The sequence below is a fragment of the Columba livia genome, chromosome 2, assembly GCF_036013475.1.
Source record: "Columba livia isolate bColLiv1 breed racing homer chromosome 2, bColLiv1.pat.W.v2, whole genome shotgun sequence".
NCBI classification, from domain to species: Eukaryota; Metazoa; Chordata; class Aves; order Columbiformes; family Columbidae; genus Columba; species Columba livia.
The window spans coordinates 123,068,814-123,083,873 of record NC_088603.1 but is presented as its reverse complement, the minus strand read 5'-3'; the positions used below and the strand labels follow the sequence as shown (position 1 = coordinate 123,083,873).

The window sequence follows — 15,060 nt, the reverse complement described above, 5'->3', positions numbered from 1 at the left end:
GGAGTGCAAAGCCTTAAAAAGAATATTTTTTTTTTTAAAGAAATGTTGATTGATATGTGTTATCTAGTCTTGCAGAAACCTGGAAAAACTGTTTGGATGGTGCAACAGATTTCAAAGAGGTAAATAGTTGGAAAATGGTGCGAGCCCTTCTTGATGTCTGTGCTAAGTTTTCTGTTCTTAGATGTCTCCTGTTGATTTGAGAGTTTTGGGGTGAGGTGTGTTTGCTTGGGTTTTTTTATTTTGTTGTTTGTGGTTTTTAGTTGTGTAGGGTTTTTTGTTTGTTTTGTTTTAAGGCTCTTGACTGCATTTTATGACTCCTTTAACATTTGTAACTTGTTCCTTCTCTGTAATTTCATGATTGCTTGTCTGTGTCTGCTTTCTGGCTTTTAGTTTGACACAAGTGTCATTGTGAATGTGAGAATTACCAGAGTGGATTAAAGCTGAAAAGATGCAATTTTATGTATTGTCTGCTGGAATCTTGCAAGGATTTGTTGTATTACATCTGGTTGAACTATAGAAGTATTTTCTTAGTTATTTGAGCCTTATAAAAACTATAACTTGTAGAATACATTGAGAATGATTAGCTGTCAGTAAGTGCTGGTAAATAATGTGTCTTTTATAAGGAGTTTAATATAGTGGTACTTAAAAAAAAAAAAATCTATCGTTAATCATTAACTATAGTGGTCTTTAAATAGTTGACTTCTGAAACTTTTGTCACCATGCAAGTTTTATTCTAGATTTTTTTCCTTGACTTTTACCTGATGTCTTAAAACTTAGAAGGTACCTGTGCAATGATAATTCTGAAGATACTCTTAGCTATTATGGATCTGTATGTCACATATTACATGTTAAAAATACTTAGGCCACTCTGAATTTATCTCAGAGAATTGCCTTTAAGGTAGTCAAGAAGCCTGAATGTAGTTAGGAGGATAATGGGGAGAAGTTTCCAGTGCTGCTTTACTGACAGAGAAGAAAGCCTGGAAAAATTACTACCCAGCTGTGGGGGCTTGACTTAGGAACTTTGATAACTTCTAAGTTTTTACTGATTGTATTCTACTTAAGTGATCAAAGCTAAGCTAATCTCAAAACTTTCTTTTTTTTTTTTTGGTCTTCCAGTTAATTCCAGAATTTTATGAAAATGATTCTAGTTTTCTAGTAAACAGTTTGAAGTTGGACTTGGGAAAAAGGCAGGGTGGAAAGACGGTTGAAGATGTAGAGCTTCCCCCTTGGGCATCAGGTAATGACAGCCAACTTCTTACATTATGAATTAATTCAAGATTATATAGATTCCTGGGATGGTGGTTCTTATCTCAAATTCGCATTCCATTTCCTTTTAAAGGAATTTTTGCTTCAAAACATGATGTAATTAATAGTTGTATTTAATTTTTATAGCAAATTTGAGGATTGGTGTGCAGTGTTGGGTTGGGGTTTTTTTGTTTGGCTGTTTTTTTCAAGAAGGAAGAGGAACAGAGGTGGATGACAATACTGAATGGGATATCTTCTCCTTTAATTAACCTTTCTCTTGCCAGGTCCTGATGACTTTCTTCAGAAGAGCCAAGAGGCTTTAGAAAGTCAGTATGTATCAGAACATCTTCATGAATGGATTGACTTAATATTTGGCTACAAGCAGAAAGGAAGTGAAGCAGTTGCAGCTCACAATGGTAAATACATACTTTACAGAAACGGGGTGGGGGGAAAGGATGCTTTAATTAGGCAGAAATGATAAATAACAGCATATCTGTAATGCCTGATTTCTTTTGAGTGTTCATAACTATGCTTTGAATGATTGATCCTTAAAGGAAATGCAGTTTTTTGTTACTGGAAATAGTCTTATCTAGTAAAATCTGTGGCCTTCGTGGTGATCTGCATCTTTGAAGATGTACTTAAGATGGTAGGCAAGAAGATTCTACAGCCCTGCTGTTAATTGCTCACACAGTGTGGTGTGGCAATGTAGTATGGAATTAGTGTTTCCCAGTTGAAAATGGGAGTCTGTAGGGTCTCCACACAAACATGTATTTAACTCTCCTATGCTGTATTTGCAGTGTGAGAATTTAAATGCGTTATATTTTTTTATTATTGTTATTTTTCCCCCCGCTCCTGAGAGGACTTGCTAGGGAAAGAAGGGGCTAATGGGTTATAGCTCTTTAGGAGCAAGAATGAAGGAAAAAGTGTGCAGGTGACTCCATTTGTCCTTGGGTACTACCGCAGTAGTATATAGGCCTTTTACTGTACACATGGAAAGTTTCACTGTTTGCAGTCTTATTCTGAAGGTGTAAGTAGCCGTGGTAGATGCTTACAAAAGGAGATGTTATTATGTGGTTGCTTTGGTGATGTGTTTAATTTATCTAGACCAAATAGTACTATCAATGATGAACGTATTGAGCAGTCTGATATTTAACCACGTATGTTACTACTCAATAAGAAAATGTCTTCTTGGAAAAGAAAGATTAGCAGATCAGACTTATAGGGTGTTTATTCCCACAGCCCTGATCCTTTTGAAGGATTACAGGTAACAATATTGAGACAGTTTGCACTTAACAAGAAAAAACAGGTTTAAAAATAAGACCTTCCTACATCAGTGGGGAGGGAAGGAAAAAGCAGCTCTTCGTTTTGGTTGTCAGTGCTTTCTACTTCCAGGGTAAGATAATGCAATTTGTTTTGTGATGTGGTTTTTCTTGTTCTGTGTGTGCTTTTGGGCTTTTTTGTTCTGTGGTTTTTTTTCTGTTTTTTTGTTGCCATTGGGGTTTTTTAATATGCTTCTTCACACGTCCTTAAAACATGATTGGCCGTATTTTAGATTTTTGGAGTTTGGCATCTGATCATACTGTGACCATAAATGTCAGTTACAATGTGCCAGGGCCTTTGAATATTGCAAGTTGGCATTTAAATTATGGCACCTATATTTTTCTCTCTCAAATGAGAGCACTTTTTATACATAATGTACTTTTGCTGCAATGGATTTTTATTAGCATGATGAATTGCCGACACTTCGGTAGATAAGAGAGGCAGAAGGGATCTGTGTATGAATGAGCTTATGTCAAAACATAAGGTCAGTATTGCTTTGCAGAGGCCCCAAAGTAATTCACTGTGTAACTGCTAGCCTCAGAACAAATGAACAAATTACCAGGTAGACCTTTGTAATTATTCTTTACTACATTTTGTTACCTGTCTAGAAAATAACCAGAGATCCGGTTATGAAACTGTGCTTTTCTTTCTTTCTTTATTGGGGGGAGATGGTATTTAATGAAGCTTAAATAAGTCATCCTTCCTTTATGAAAGGACTGGTTTCTTCTGAAACTTTTTCTGAGTCCTTTAGAAATCCTAAAATATATTCAAGTAAGAAACCCAGGATTAAAACGCAAGATCTCAATTCTACAGCCTGCTGAAATAGCTTAGTTGCTTAAATATAACCAAGCTGAGTAAAAAATACAACTTTTTTTATAGTAGATATGCAAGGCAAAGAAAAGGAGCCTTGCATATCTACATTGTACAAATAAACTTTTTTTTCTCCTCCAGTGTTTCACCCATTAACTTATGAAGGAGGAGTGGATTTAAACAGGTAATTAACAAGAATCAGGATGTTTTTGTTAAAGCATTTAGCTGAATTTCTCAGTATCTGGATTATCTGTGGGCTGTAAAAGTGCTTTGTGTGTGAATGGTGTAAGTCTTCGATTTTTATACTCCTGAACATGCAGACAACCAGCATCAGGTTGTCATTTTTAGCATGCATTGAAAGGTTCTTACCTGAACATCTCTTCAGTCTGACTTTTGTGAAATTGCTGTGGTGTTGGTTGGTTGGTTGGGTTTTGTTTGTTTGTTTGTTTTTGGTTTTTAATCTGCAAGTGTACTGTCACTGTACATAAACAAAATTATGAAGCTGTCATGACTCTCCATCACATCTCTGGTAAATCAGTTCTGTAAGAATTTGTAATGGCCTGTAGTGCTGTAGTAACTGCATGTGCAGGCTCATGCTTCCAGGGGAGTGGAGGGAAAAAAGAGCACTTGCCTACTTGACTTAATAAAATGTCTTGTTTTTGTAAAGTATTATGGACCCCAATGAAAAAGTAGCTCTGCTGACACAAATCTTGGAGTTCGGACAGACGCCAAAACAGTTGTTCACGATTCCTCATCCCCGAAGGATAATACCGAAGTTGAAAAGTTTGTCTCGAACATCTAGTCACAGCGTTTCCATAGCTGAGTCTCCAGGTAAATGTATAACAGATAAACTGATGATGTAATGGATTTGTAATTCTGAGAAGTTCCATATCTTTCTCCCACAGGATCTCATTATATAACTCTCTTGGCTACTTTCCCTGTAAGACAATTCAGAATAGATCCATGAACTGTTAAAGGAAATCTGACAATACCAGCTTCGAATTTGAAAACAGGGGTGTTGTGCTGCATTTTTGCCTTCTGTTCATGTGGTCTCCTCTGAGACTGCTCAACCTCTGCTTTTGAAGTTGTGGAAGGTCCATCACCCCTGGCCTTTCATGGCACATCAAAATCAAGTTAATAATGACAACAGCTCCAATGACCATATCTGCAGGCATTCTAAATGATGTAGCGATCTGTTCAGTTTTTGGAACGGGGATGTCTTTGGAGTGGCTTGGTCTAAATAAACCCTAAGAACTTAAATTAAGCATCCAAATGTCTTTCCTTTTCCATGACTTGGATGAAAATCTGTAAAGAAATTACTGTTTTCCCTAGATACTGTAGGGACTATGTTGACTGAATAACTGTCTTCAAGACAAGTGCATGCGTGTGTGTATATATATATATATGTATATATATATATATTTGAAAGCTGAGGACAGGCTGGAGCAGGTCAAGAGAAGGGCTACAAAGATGATCAAAGGACTGGGAAGTCCGCCATATGATGAAAGGCTGAGAGAACTTTTCCATTGGGAAAGTTCTTGATACCTCCATGGAACACCAAAACATCTCTGCTGAAAAGTCTTTCGTTTGGGGTGTTGTGTGTTGTTGTTGTTGTTGTTTTGTTTGTTTGTGTGTGTTTCTTTTTTGTTTGTGTGGTTTTTTTTTTTTCCATATTGGAAATGTATTCGATAAAGTCTCCAGTTTAATAGCCCTAGTTTGAGGAGAAAAATAATACTTTTGACTGTGTAAGGCTGTGCATTCAGGAAGAGATTTGGAATATAGTGATCTTGTCGCTCTCTGCATTAGCCAAAAATTCTTACTCCTTGGAACTCTGCATGATAACTGTACTTTCATGTTTATGTTTGCAACTCCAGCTACCTAGTTATTTGAAATCTTTTTATTTTCTATTTGTGATGAAACTTTATTGTGGCATTTTATTGCAGTTTCTCCAAATGAGGAGTCTTTTGAAGATTTGACAGAAGAAAGTATAACACTTGCTTGGAACAATATTGCCAAACTAAAATTAGATGAGCAATATAAAATTCACAAAGAGTAGGTACTATTCTTTTCACAGCCAAAATTGTTCTATTTAATGGGGGTGGGGGGGCAGGGGTGGTATCTGTGTGTCAATCTGAATGATGGGTTAGGGTCTAAGGTAAATATTTTTCTTTGTGGAACAGCTATTGATTTGATTGTGTAAAATGAGTTTGAGTATATGATGGGTTATCAATCCAGAAAAGGTATTTATCAGCTTGATTTTTTTTTTTAATTATTTTTTTGTTCCTAATTCAGCAGATATTGATTACCCTTCTCTAAAACAGTGAGAGCAGCAGCCAAAGTCTTCCATTTATGTATTTATCTATGTATAATCCCAGGATGACCTCACTTCTTCATCTTGCTTGATTTGAAAGCTTAAACCTCTTAAATTCATCTACCATACACCTTGAGCTGCTGTATGAGCAGTTTGCCAAGTCTCCAGCTACAAGTTTTCAGTTAATCCAGATACAAAACTACCGTTCTGATGGATTCCTGGGGAGCTGTGAGTTGGCAGGGGCACTTCAGGTGAACTTTGAAAATACCTAACAATGCACAGCAGCAGCTGTATTTTAAAGAACAGATTTTCCTTTGGCCCCTTCCCTTGTCCTAGTGGCTGGACTAGTAGGGGGGTTTCTTGCTACCTGAAGTGCAAGTACTTTCTTGGTGGCTGTAACTCAATCTAGAAAAGAAATCTTTTCTTGTCTAGAAAACAAGGTAATATTTGTAGTGAGAAAGGGTCTCTGTTACCAGATTGTTAGGGTTAGGAAAGCCTTGATCCTGAAAACAGACTGGAATTTCAGTTTCTGATTTATTTATTTTTTTAACCTGAAGCCTGCTGACAAAAAAAAAAACAAATAGAAGCAGATCTATATAGCAGAATTTTGGCTGTGCAGAATGCTCTGTGCTTCTTAATAACTAGTTCCCTGACGTGATTTATATGTCTAAATTTCTAAACTATGTTGACTTTGCCAATGTCAAGTTTGAGGAGAAAAGACATGCAAGTTCTGATTTCTGACACATGAGGTGTTAAGTATCTGCTTGTAGGTTCCTGACTTCTTGCAGCTCATCCTAAATTGGAAAGACTGAATGTGAAACTATTTGTTCGCTCATGTGGTCATAGTCGTTCTGATGAGGGTGAAGTTCTTGAAGAACAATATGGAAACCTGTACTGGTGTTTCACATATTATGTCAAGGTATATTTTTGTCTCTAGGCATATAACACACCATTGTAGTGCTTTTCATCTCTTTGCATGTCTTAGCTCTTAACAGGGATCAAAGAATGACTTTCAACTGTAGTTGATTTGCAGTATGGTGGTTTAAGTTTCAAAACTTGTGAAATGACCTATAAGCTTACTTGTATTAAACAGGGCAATCACTGGAATAGCAGTCACTTGCAGTGGGTCGTCTGTTTTCACCACTTCCCAGGGTAAGTATTATTGCAGAGGTATTTACTAGAACCTGCAGTGTAAATGCAGACTAATGTTTTGTGAACAAAATAGCATGAAACTCTGAAATGTAGTTGAGATTGAATCCCATTAATATCTTCCCTGAGAGCAAAATGAAGACATTAAAGGGAATATTTCTGGAATCACTGAGTTCTAGTTTTTTTACAGGCATGAAAGGAGTGGCCTTAACCTTTTGCCAAAATCAGGATTCTTGTTTTTGCTTCATGCTCAGTTCCTTCTCACTGTTTGAGGGAATTTCAGTGTTTGTATGTGAAAGCTACTTCTGCTTGGCTTTTGGATCATTGCCTTTACAAGTCATCTATTATAGAAATGAAGTTAAATATATATTTCCTGTAATTATATAGCTTAAATTTGTTATTTTTTTAGGTTTTAGACCACTTTGATTCACTGATTTCAATATTATCTATATCTAGTCTTAGGAAGGTGGTAATTTCTCTTTTTAGATACCAGAGTTACCTTAGAGTTTGATGGGCATGAGGAAGTCCAGCTGTAATTAGTTTCAGGCTCAAGTCAAAAGCTTTTTTTTATAAGGGTTTCTCAAAGACTATGAGAAACCTGTACCTGCTTTTCCTAGTAAGATATTTGAATATTCAAACAGGAGCAAAATTACTAGCTTCTATAATATGAAACAGTTCTTTTATCTTCTATTTTGTCCATTATCCCCAGATTCAACTTTGAAGATGTTTTCCAAAGAATCAAAAACAATCCAGAGAAGTGTGTCCTTTTCAAACATGGTAAGTTGCTGTTGAAATAAAAACAAGATCACTGGGAATCTTCTGAGAGCTACTCAGAGAAATGGCTCTTGGCACTACATCGCTGCCTCTTTTCTTCCCCTGCCCACTCAAATGGATTGTGTGTGAATAATTCAGCAGAGTGAACTGAAACTCTTGTCAGGCCTCCAGGGAGACAGAGAGCATTCTGCAAACATGGACAGGGAGAATTAAATGGCTGCACTTTACTTCTGCACTATAATAGCTCTGTTCTGAGTTGCCCTGCTATCCAGGGAAGGTCTCATGGTATAGACAAAGCTAATTTGGCATGAGCAGAGGAGTCTTGCTGAACAACCTTGAATTGCCATTGGGACCAGGATCACAAAGCTTAAATTCCACCCACGTGCTCACATCCAGCATTGCCTTGCTGCTCCCAAGTGTTTGAAGGCTGCAAGTCAGCTGGCAGAAAAGAACCAAGCACAGGGAATGGAATCCATGCTAGGGAAGTTTGAGCCGTCCTTCCCCAATGAGCAATGATCTCAGCAACCTCTGAACAACATTTTTCCCCTGCTTCTAAAACAGAACTTGGAAAGAGATTCTATATTGGATTTTCTGTGCCTGAGCACAGACCTGGGTCATAGAGATTAATTCCCAATTGTCATGTTCAGAGTCCTTTATTGAGGCAAGACACTAGGATATGTCAGCCTTCTCTGTACCCTCATCTCTAGGGGGAACAAAAAAGGCAAGCGGGATGCCCAGACAGAAGCCATAGCATGCCCCAACAGGTCCCCAAATAAGTTACAGGAGCAGGACCCTCCGGTCTGCCATGGCACACAGCAGGTAAATCTAGATACAGCAATTCCTCATGCTTTAGCCAAGGTAAATTTAGGAATGTCGCTTCTTGACACTGTAAAAAGGGAGCTCTTTGCCTAGGCTAAAAGTCAGCTTTTCCTGTGGAGGCCTTGTATACTTCTTCTTTTTTAAATTACTGTTCTCCTCTCTGTAGTTTGAGTGCTGATCTGTTGCAGCAATGCTAGAAGCAGTAGTCTTTTTACAGTCCAGGAGCATACTGTTTTTTAGAACAAATATAAAACATGACTAGTAATGATACTAGTACAAGCACTGGGCTGATTTTTCTTTCCCCTTGCTGCTTCCAGTGATGGTAATGTAGCTAAGCAGCTGTCTATAAAGAATGTTAAAGAATGTTTCTTGCTGAGAATCGTAGGAATTAGATTTGTTGTTTAAAAGAGCTGAGCTGATAAGTAACAGTCATGGAGAAGAAACAGAAAAAAAAATATTCATTTTTACTTTCTGTTAGCTGCTTGCATCTAGAATTGACAGTAGCTTACAAGATGAAGAGCTGACCCAGTTTCTCCTAAGTAAGGAATTACATGCCATGTAATTTTGAAAAAGGAAGCCCATCAGTTCTACATGTCATGTTTCTGAACTTCAGTGCTACCTTTATATTTACCGGGAATTAAGTATTCTTGCTGTCCAACAGTAAGGTTTTGCTTGATTAGTGTCCATAGAACCCCTTTATGTGGTGTGTATAGAAGATAAAAATGCTTCTTGTTATCCAGAAGCATGTTAATGTACTTCTGTTTGATTTGACATAAGAAACTGAACACAGTTTTGTTTTGGTTTTTTTTTCTTACAGGCTTTGTCATCTTGTCTAATCTTACCAGGAGATACCACTGTCATAAGTTCTTCATGGGACAATCATATGTGTGTATTTACTTCCTATTGACTTTATTGAATTACGTTGTATACCTTGGTTGTCATATTTATGGTTTTAGATAAAGATACAGAAATTCATTGTTAAAACACAGTGTCTATATTTTTAGTTTTTTCAGTACATTCTGTTAGAAACTGTAGAAGCAAAGTTATTTCATCTATTTAGAAAAAAAAAAAAGTTTAAGTTTTCTGAAGACATAATGCCTTTATATCCTCTTCCTGTTAGATATTTTTATTCAATTGCATTTGGAAGACAGCAGGACATCTTAATGGGACATGATGATGCAGTCAGTAAGATCTGTTGGCGTGATGGGCGTTTATATTCTGCATCTTGGGATTCCACTGTGAAGGTTTGCATATGAGATTTTTATACTTCAATAACCATTTAAAGCCAGCGCTTTGTAATATTCAGGCAGCCAGATGCTTTGGAGTGGATGTGCCTGGTGTATTAGAACAATTACTTAGCAAGTATCACATTGAGTTGATTTCTAGAATTTCTTCTTCATATAGCTTTATCTCAATTTTGTTTCAAAGCTAAAGGGTTACTTTAAAGAAATGTCATTGATTCTAACTTACTCCAAATGTGGGGGGTTTGGAGGAAAACTGTATTTGTTGGAGGATATGGAGTGTTTTGTGATCTTGACTGATGGTCCTGTTTGAGTGAAATAGGCTTCTAAAATGTTTAATAGTTTTGTAGCTTATGTTCTTCAGCTAAGTGGACCAGGAGCTTGCTAATCTGAAGAGCATGCCTACAGTTAGGTGGAAAGATAATTTGGAAGTTAGAGACAGGAAAGAATTTCCCAAAGCCTTCTACGTATGGCTTTTTGGTAAGTATACATTCAGTACAGTGATACACCCGTATTTAGGTAGGCTTCTGTAAGCTACCTGGAATCAGCATAATCATGTTTAATATGTGGTTCTGCTTAGGGTAGATGAGTTCAGGTGCCATTTATTGTTCTGTATTCTGCCACGTAGGCAAGGCCCACAGCTGACATGAGCCGCCCTCCTTGTGATGTGAGAATTCAGTACTGAAGGAACTCACCCCGAGTTACATTAATGCTTCCATGAGTGAACTTAAATATCTGTGTTGTAGGTGTGGCACTGTGTTCCCGGAGAGATCTCGAGCAATAAAAAGCACCACTTTGAACTGCTTGCGGAGTTAGAACACGATGTTAGCGTAAGTATGTGGATAGAGATATAGTATTTCAGAATATGGAAGTTAATTGCTCATTAAAATCAATATCTAGTGTTAAGGCACAAGGATTGGGTTAGAGGGCTGAGGACTTGTGTTGTTTTGGGAAGTGTGTGTAGGGGGTTTTTGTTTTATGGGTTCATTTTTTCAGTCTGTGTCCTGTGGCAGTGTCCTCTGCTCCCTTGGTTGAAAAGTCCACCCCTGGCAACTGAAGCAACAGCATAAACAGAGGTTTCTTAATTTACTTTGCTCAGCTTGTATGCACGTAGTTCCAGGGGGTAACAGGGCGGGCTGAGATTGTTTGTTTGTTTGCTTCTTTGTTTTTGAAAACAGACCAATATTTTCCAGGTATTTTCATTGTTATTGCTTCTTTTTAATGTATCTTTGCCAAAGGCAAGCAAATGAAAAGGAATGAGTTGTTTACCATGCTATAAAGTATATTACTGAATTTCAGTGTAAATATATAAACACATTGTGTGCAGTGAATCATAAACATGTAACTGCACACTCTTATTTATAGCCTCTTATCTCACTCTAGTAGGATATTTATTAATAGAATTACTATGTGTTAAACCTTTTTAATATTGAGTTTTTAAACAGGTCACAACGTTAGGCTCATACTGAAATAGTTCTGGTTACATGTAAGAACTGTACCCAAGAGAATTGGAAACAACCGACAGTCAGGAAGTTCTTTAAAAGTAAAGAAGAAAGACTTCCATCTAGATGGGTACTAAAAGTCGTCTGAAATGTCAGTTTGCATTTCTGATTCTTCAAAGAAAAAGCATTTTAAAATATCATCAAAGGCACCAATCATATACTTTTTATAGGCACAATTTTTAATAATTTTACTTAATAAGGATGTTACATAATTAAATGTAAAAGCTTTTTGTAAATGAAATGCCATCTTATGGATAATAGGCTTGCTTTGTGTATGTTTAAAACCTGTCTCAATAATAGAAAAATCATGGGATGTTTAACTTCCTAGGTAAATACAATTGACCTTAATGCTGCAAATGCCATACTAGCATCTGGAACCAAAGAGGGTACCATCAGTGTGTGGGATGTTACTACAGCAACGGTGCTGCACCAGTTGCCATGTCATTCTGGGACTGTGTTTGATGCTGCTTTTAGTCCTGGTACGTTGGATTTTCATTTTTAATATGTTTGGAGATTCAAAAGGAATCTCATTCTTGATATCATATAATATACCCTTGTTATTGGAATTACTACTATAAGGGGGATGGTGAGATGTTTTGGATTAACAAGCATCTCCACTACAAGAAATTTCTTAGTTATACACAAGGCCATACTGGACTATAGACCAGTTGTATAGACTCTAAACCAATTTTGTTTATCATTGCTTGCTTTGAGACTTAATTTACAGTATGCTATCTATAAGTAAGTGGGTCAGGCAATGTCACATCTAATGTGCTGGACCACAGACTGCTTTGGGAACTAGAACTGAATGTCTAAACATGCTTTTCTGTTGTTGTTTCTTTTGTTTGCTTTTTTGCTTTTGTACAGACAGCAGACATCTACTCAGCACAGGAGAAGACTGTTGTTTTAAAGTAATAGATGTACAAACTGGAATGCTTATATCTTCAGTAACTGCTGATGAGCCACAGAGGTAATTCTGAGAACAATTATGATTATGAAGCTGTGTGGCCAACTCAGTTAACTGTGGAAATGCTTGATGGTTGGTGGTAGCAGAATGGAAAGGGCAGGAATACCGGCAACTTTGTTTTGTCAAATCACTTTTGAAAGTGCAAAGGCTGACACTCTACCATGTTGTGCGATTATGGTCAAGCTTTCCAAATTGGGACAAAAATCTGTATCTATATAAATAACTTGCATTCTTTCAACAACTTTAACTTCCATAAAAGATGACGAGAACTGTAGCTAAGCAGCTCTTCCAGCAGCTCAGCTACTGAAATTTCTAACAAGTAGACAGTTCTCTTACTTGAATCACCTCTGTCAACAGTCTTTATTTTGGTTGGGTTTGGGTTTTTCTTCCTTTTTGTTTTGATAATCTAGGTAAAGATTGGCTATTACAAAGAGTGATCACTTTTTCCACAAAGCAAAATGCATAGAGTTCTCTATGCATTTATCAGGAAAATAAATGGAATGCTTACTCAGTTACTGGAGTGAAAGCATGGCAGCCAGACACAGAGTACACCTGCTTTCTTGTGTGTGTATATATATGCATATGCATGTGTCTCTATATTTTTTTTCTTTATCTATTTCTCCAAAAGTCCTCTTTGCACTTCACATAATTGTTTTGGGAACATGAAGCGACAGAAGTGAAAGTGGTGGTTCCTGAAAGCACTTGGGAACTCACGCCATGTACAGCTGACCTGGTCCTCTTCTGTTATGAGAATGTTTCCTCCTCCTGCCAGGGAAATGCTGGCTGGGCCTAGGGCAGTCAGAGAAGCAAGTTTGGGTCATGACCCTTTAAAATAATTTGGGAATAACCTTTCCAGAAAGACTGTGAAAGAGTAAAGTTTCCTTCATTTTCATACTTACATTTTCAATTATTTTTTGGCTTAGTCAGTTTGGAAATGTTCAGCACTTATTATACAAAAGCTTGAAGTGAACTGATTTCAGACTTCCTTGCAGGTGCTTCAAATGGGATGGAAATACCATATTGTCGGGAAGTCAGTCTGGTGAACTACAGATTTGGGACCTTCTTGGAGGAAAAGTTGTTGAAAGAATCAAAGGACATACAGGTATGCTTCAACTATTCATATTCTCAAATTGAGTGGAAGGTTCCTATTTTCCAGCTCTGTTAGTACTGAAAAGTTTGAGAGTCATCTGCTCAGTGAGTGGGTTGTTGTTGATATTAGTGTTACCTGGAACACTAGAACTAGAAGTAGGTCCACATGAGCCTCCAAGGAAATTTTGTAGCAGTGGAGGAATATTGCTGTTCACAAGACTGACCAAAGGTAAATGCCTTAAGATTTTTCTAATTGACACAACATCAGAAAAGTCAGTATTTTTCTACCTCATGGCCCTAATAAAGTGTAGTATAGGCTGCACTATATACTTTGTCAAAGTTCATCAGGACTGCGAGTCTAACAACAGGTTAAGTGCACTAGAGAAATTGTTTTGAATGGGGTTTTACAGGCTTCTTAAATGTATCTGTATAGTCTTCAGTACATTAGCAACCCGGATGCATGAAGGAGAGAAAAACTACCTCAGTTTTATTCAGTTTGTTTTTCAAGGCTGCCTTCATGAACAGTTAGTTCAAACTTCCCTACTATAAGCTTGTATTTGACCTGTATAGAGATCATTCTGTAGCTGGAGGAATGTTTAGAAGTGGGCTTCTAGGCATAAGCTAGATGGGAATATACCATTAATACAAGAAGTCCAAATGGTGGAGTGAAAAATCTAGAGAAACCTCCTCCTGTTGTCCCCATGAATCCCTTAGCCAGTGTGCCATCTGCATTCCACGCTGCCACTGATGTTGTCCCTCCGGTACCCAGAGGCAGCAGAGGCCACGTAGCATGAGATCATTACTGTGAAAAAGAGCAGCCACCTCGCAGCCTACTAAAATTCTTCTCAGCATATGTGGTGTCAGTGTAATCCAAACTAATGATCAGATGATCCTAAACTCTTAAAAAGGTCTGTTCCATCACCTTGAGTACCATTTGCATTGGGATTTACTTGTTTGTTTGGTTTTCTTTCCCATAGGTGCTGTAACGTCCATGTGGATGAATGAGCAGTGCAACAGTGTTATTACAGGAGGGGAAGACAAACAAATCATGTTCTGGAAACTGCAATACTAAGTGCCTTTCCCTCCAGATATTTAAATGAACTCTTATTTTAAACCAAACCTTTTAAAGGAACTTTAAAAGTGTGCAATGATGGCTGCTGAAGTTCAACCAGATAGGAAGCTTTGTTCAGCTACAACTTTCTATGTTATGGTGACTTCACTGAGAGCTCTTAACTTCCCTAGTGTATGCATTTGTTTTTCATGGACTATTATGCTGAAAATGCTTGTCTAAAATTATATCTGAGATGAAATTAAAGACCTATTTTTCTGTAATTAAAGAGCTCTTAACTTGCAGTCATTGTTTGATTTGCGTAGAATGCATTGTAGCATGCTGTTGGAACTGGTTTCAAAGAAGCATTTGCATTCTTGAGTCTTTAAGGATGCTTGTGACTAATGCCATGTCTCACGACATAATGTATGTGCCTCTTGTGTAGCAAACCTTTCTTCCTCGTGAAGAGACAGACAGTGGTAAACACTGATTTTGATGCTAAGGCACCTGTTGTTCTGAGCAGTGGTCAGTCTGACCCACTCTCTAGTCTTCCAATGTGGCTATTTGCAAAGATATGGAGACGAATAAGAACATAATCTATATTGCTTTTTCCTATTGAAAACCAGCACTAATGTATTAGCCTGAAAGGAAGCCATGCATTAAATTGATCCCCTAACAGAGAGCAGTTACACATTTATGTAATGTCTTGATACAGATCTTCCTGGAATACTGTACCTGAAGTTAGTCTGTGTCTTATGCTCTATTACTACTGCCCTTCCTCACTC

The 15,060-nt window shown here is 37.4% G+C and overlaps 1 protein-coding gene across 4 annotated transcripts in view; it reads left to right on the top strand.

The window, feature by feature from the left end:
* The window catches only part of NSMAF (neutral sphingomyelinase activation associated factor), a 40,658-nt gene extending 26,078 nt beyond the window's left edge, over positions 1-14,580 (top strand). For all 4 annotated transcript variants that reach the window (XM_065053609.1, XM_065053611.1, XM_065053610.1 and 1 more), the window contains 15 exons: positions 68-119; positions 1,117-1,237; positions 1,530-1,661; positions 3,517-3,559; positions 4,043-4,206; positions 5,319-5,427; positions 6,780-6,838; positions 7,545-7,612; positions 9,246-9,313; positions 9,549-9,672; positions 10,416-10,499; positions 11,500-11,650; positions 12,039-12,141; positions 13,131-13,240; positions 14,205-14,580. In XM_065053609.1, the coding sequence (XP_064909681.1) occupies positions 68-119; positions 1,117-1,237; positions 1,530-1,661; positions 3,517-3,559; positions 4,043-4,206; positions 5,319-5,427; positions 6,780-6,838; positions 7,545-7,612; positions 9,246-9,313; positions 9,549-9,672; positions 10,416-10,499; positions 11,500-11,650; positions 12,039-12,141; positions 13,131-13,240; positions 14,205-14,299 (1,483 nt within the window). In that variant the 3' untranslated portion in view covers positions 14,300-14,580. The remainder of the gene's footprint in view (positions 1-67; positions 120-1,116; positions 1,238-1,529; positions 1,662-3,516; positions 3,560-4,042; positions 4,207-5,318; positions 5,428-6,779; positions 6,839-7,544; positions 7,613-9,245; positions 9,314-9,548; positions 9,673-10,415; positions 10,500-11,499; positions 11,651-12,038; positions 12,142-13,130; positions 13,241-14,204) is intronic.
* The last annotated feature ends 480 nt before the right edge of the window (positions 14,581-15,060 follow it).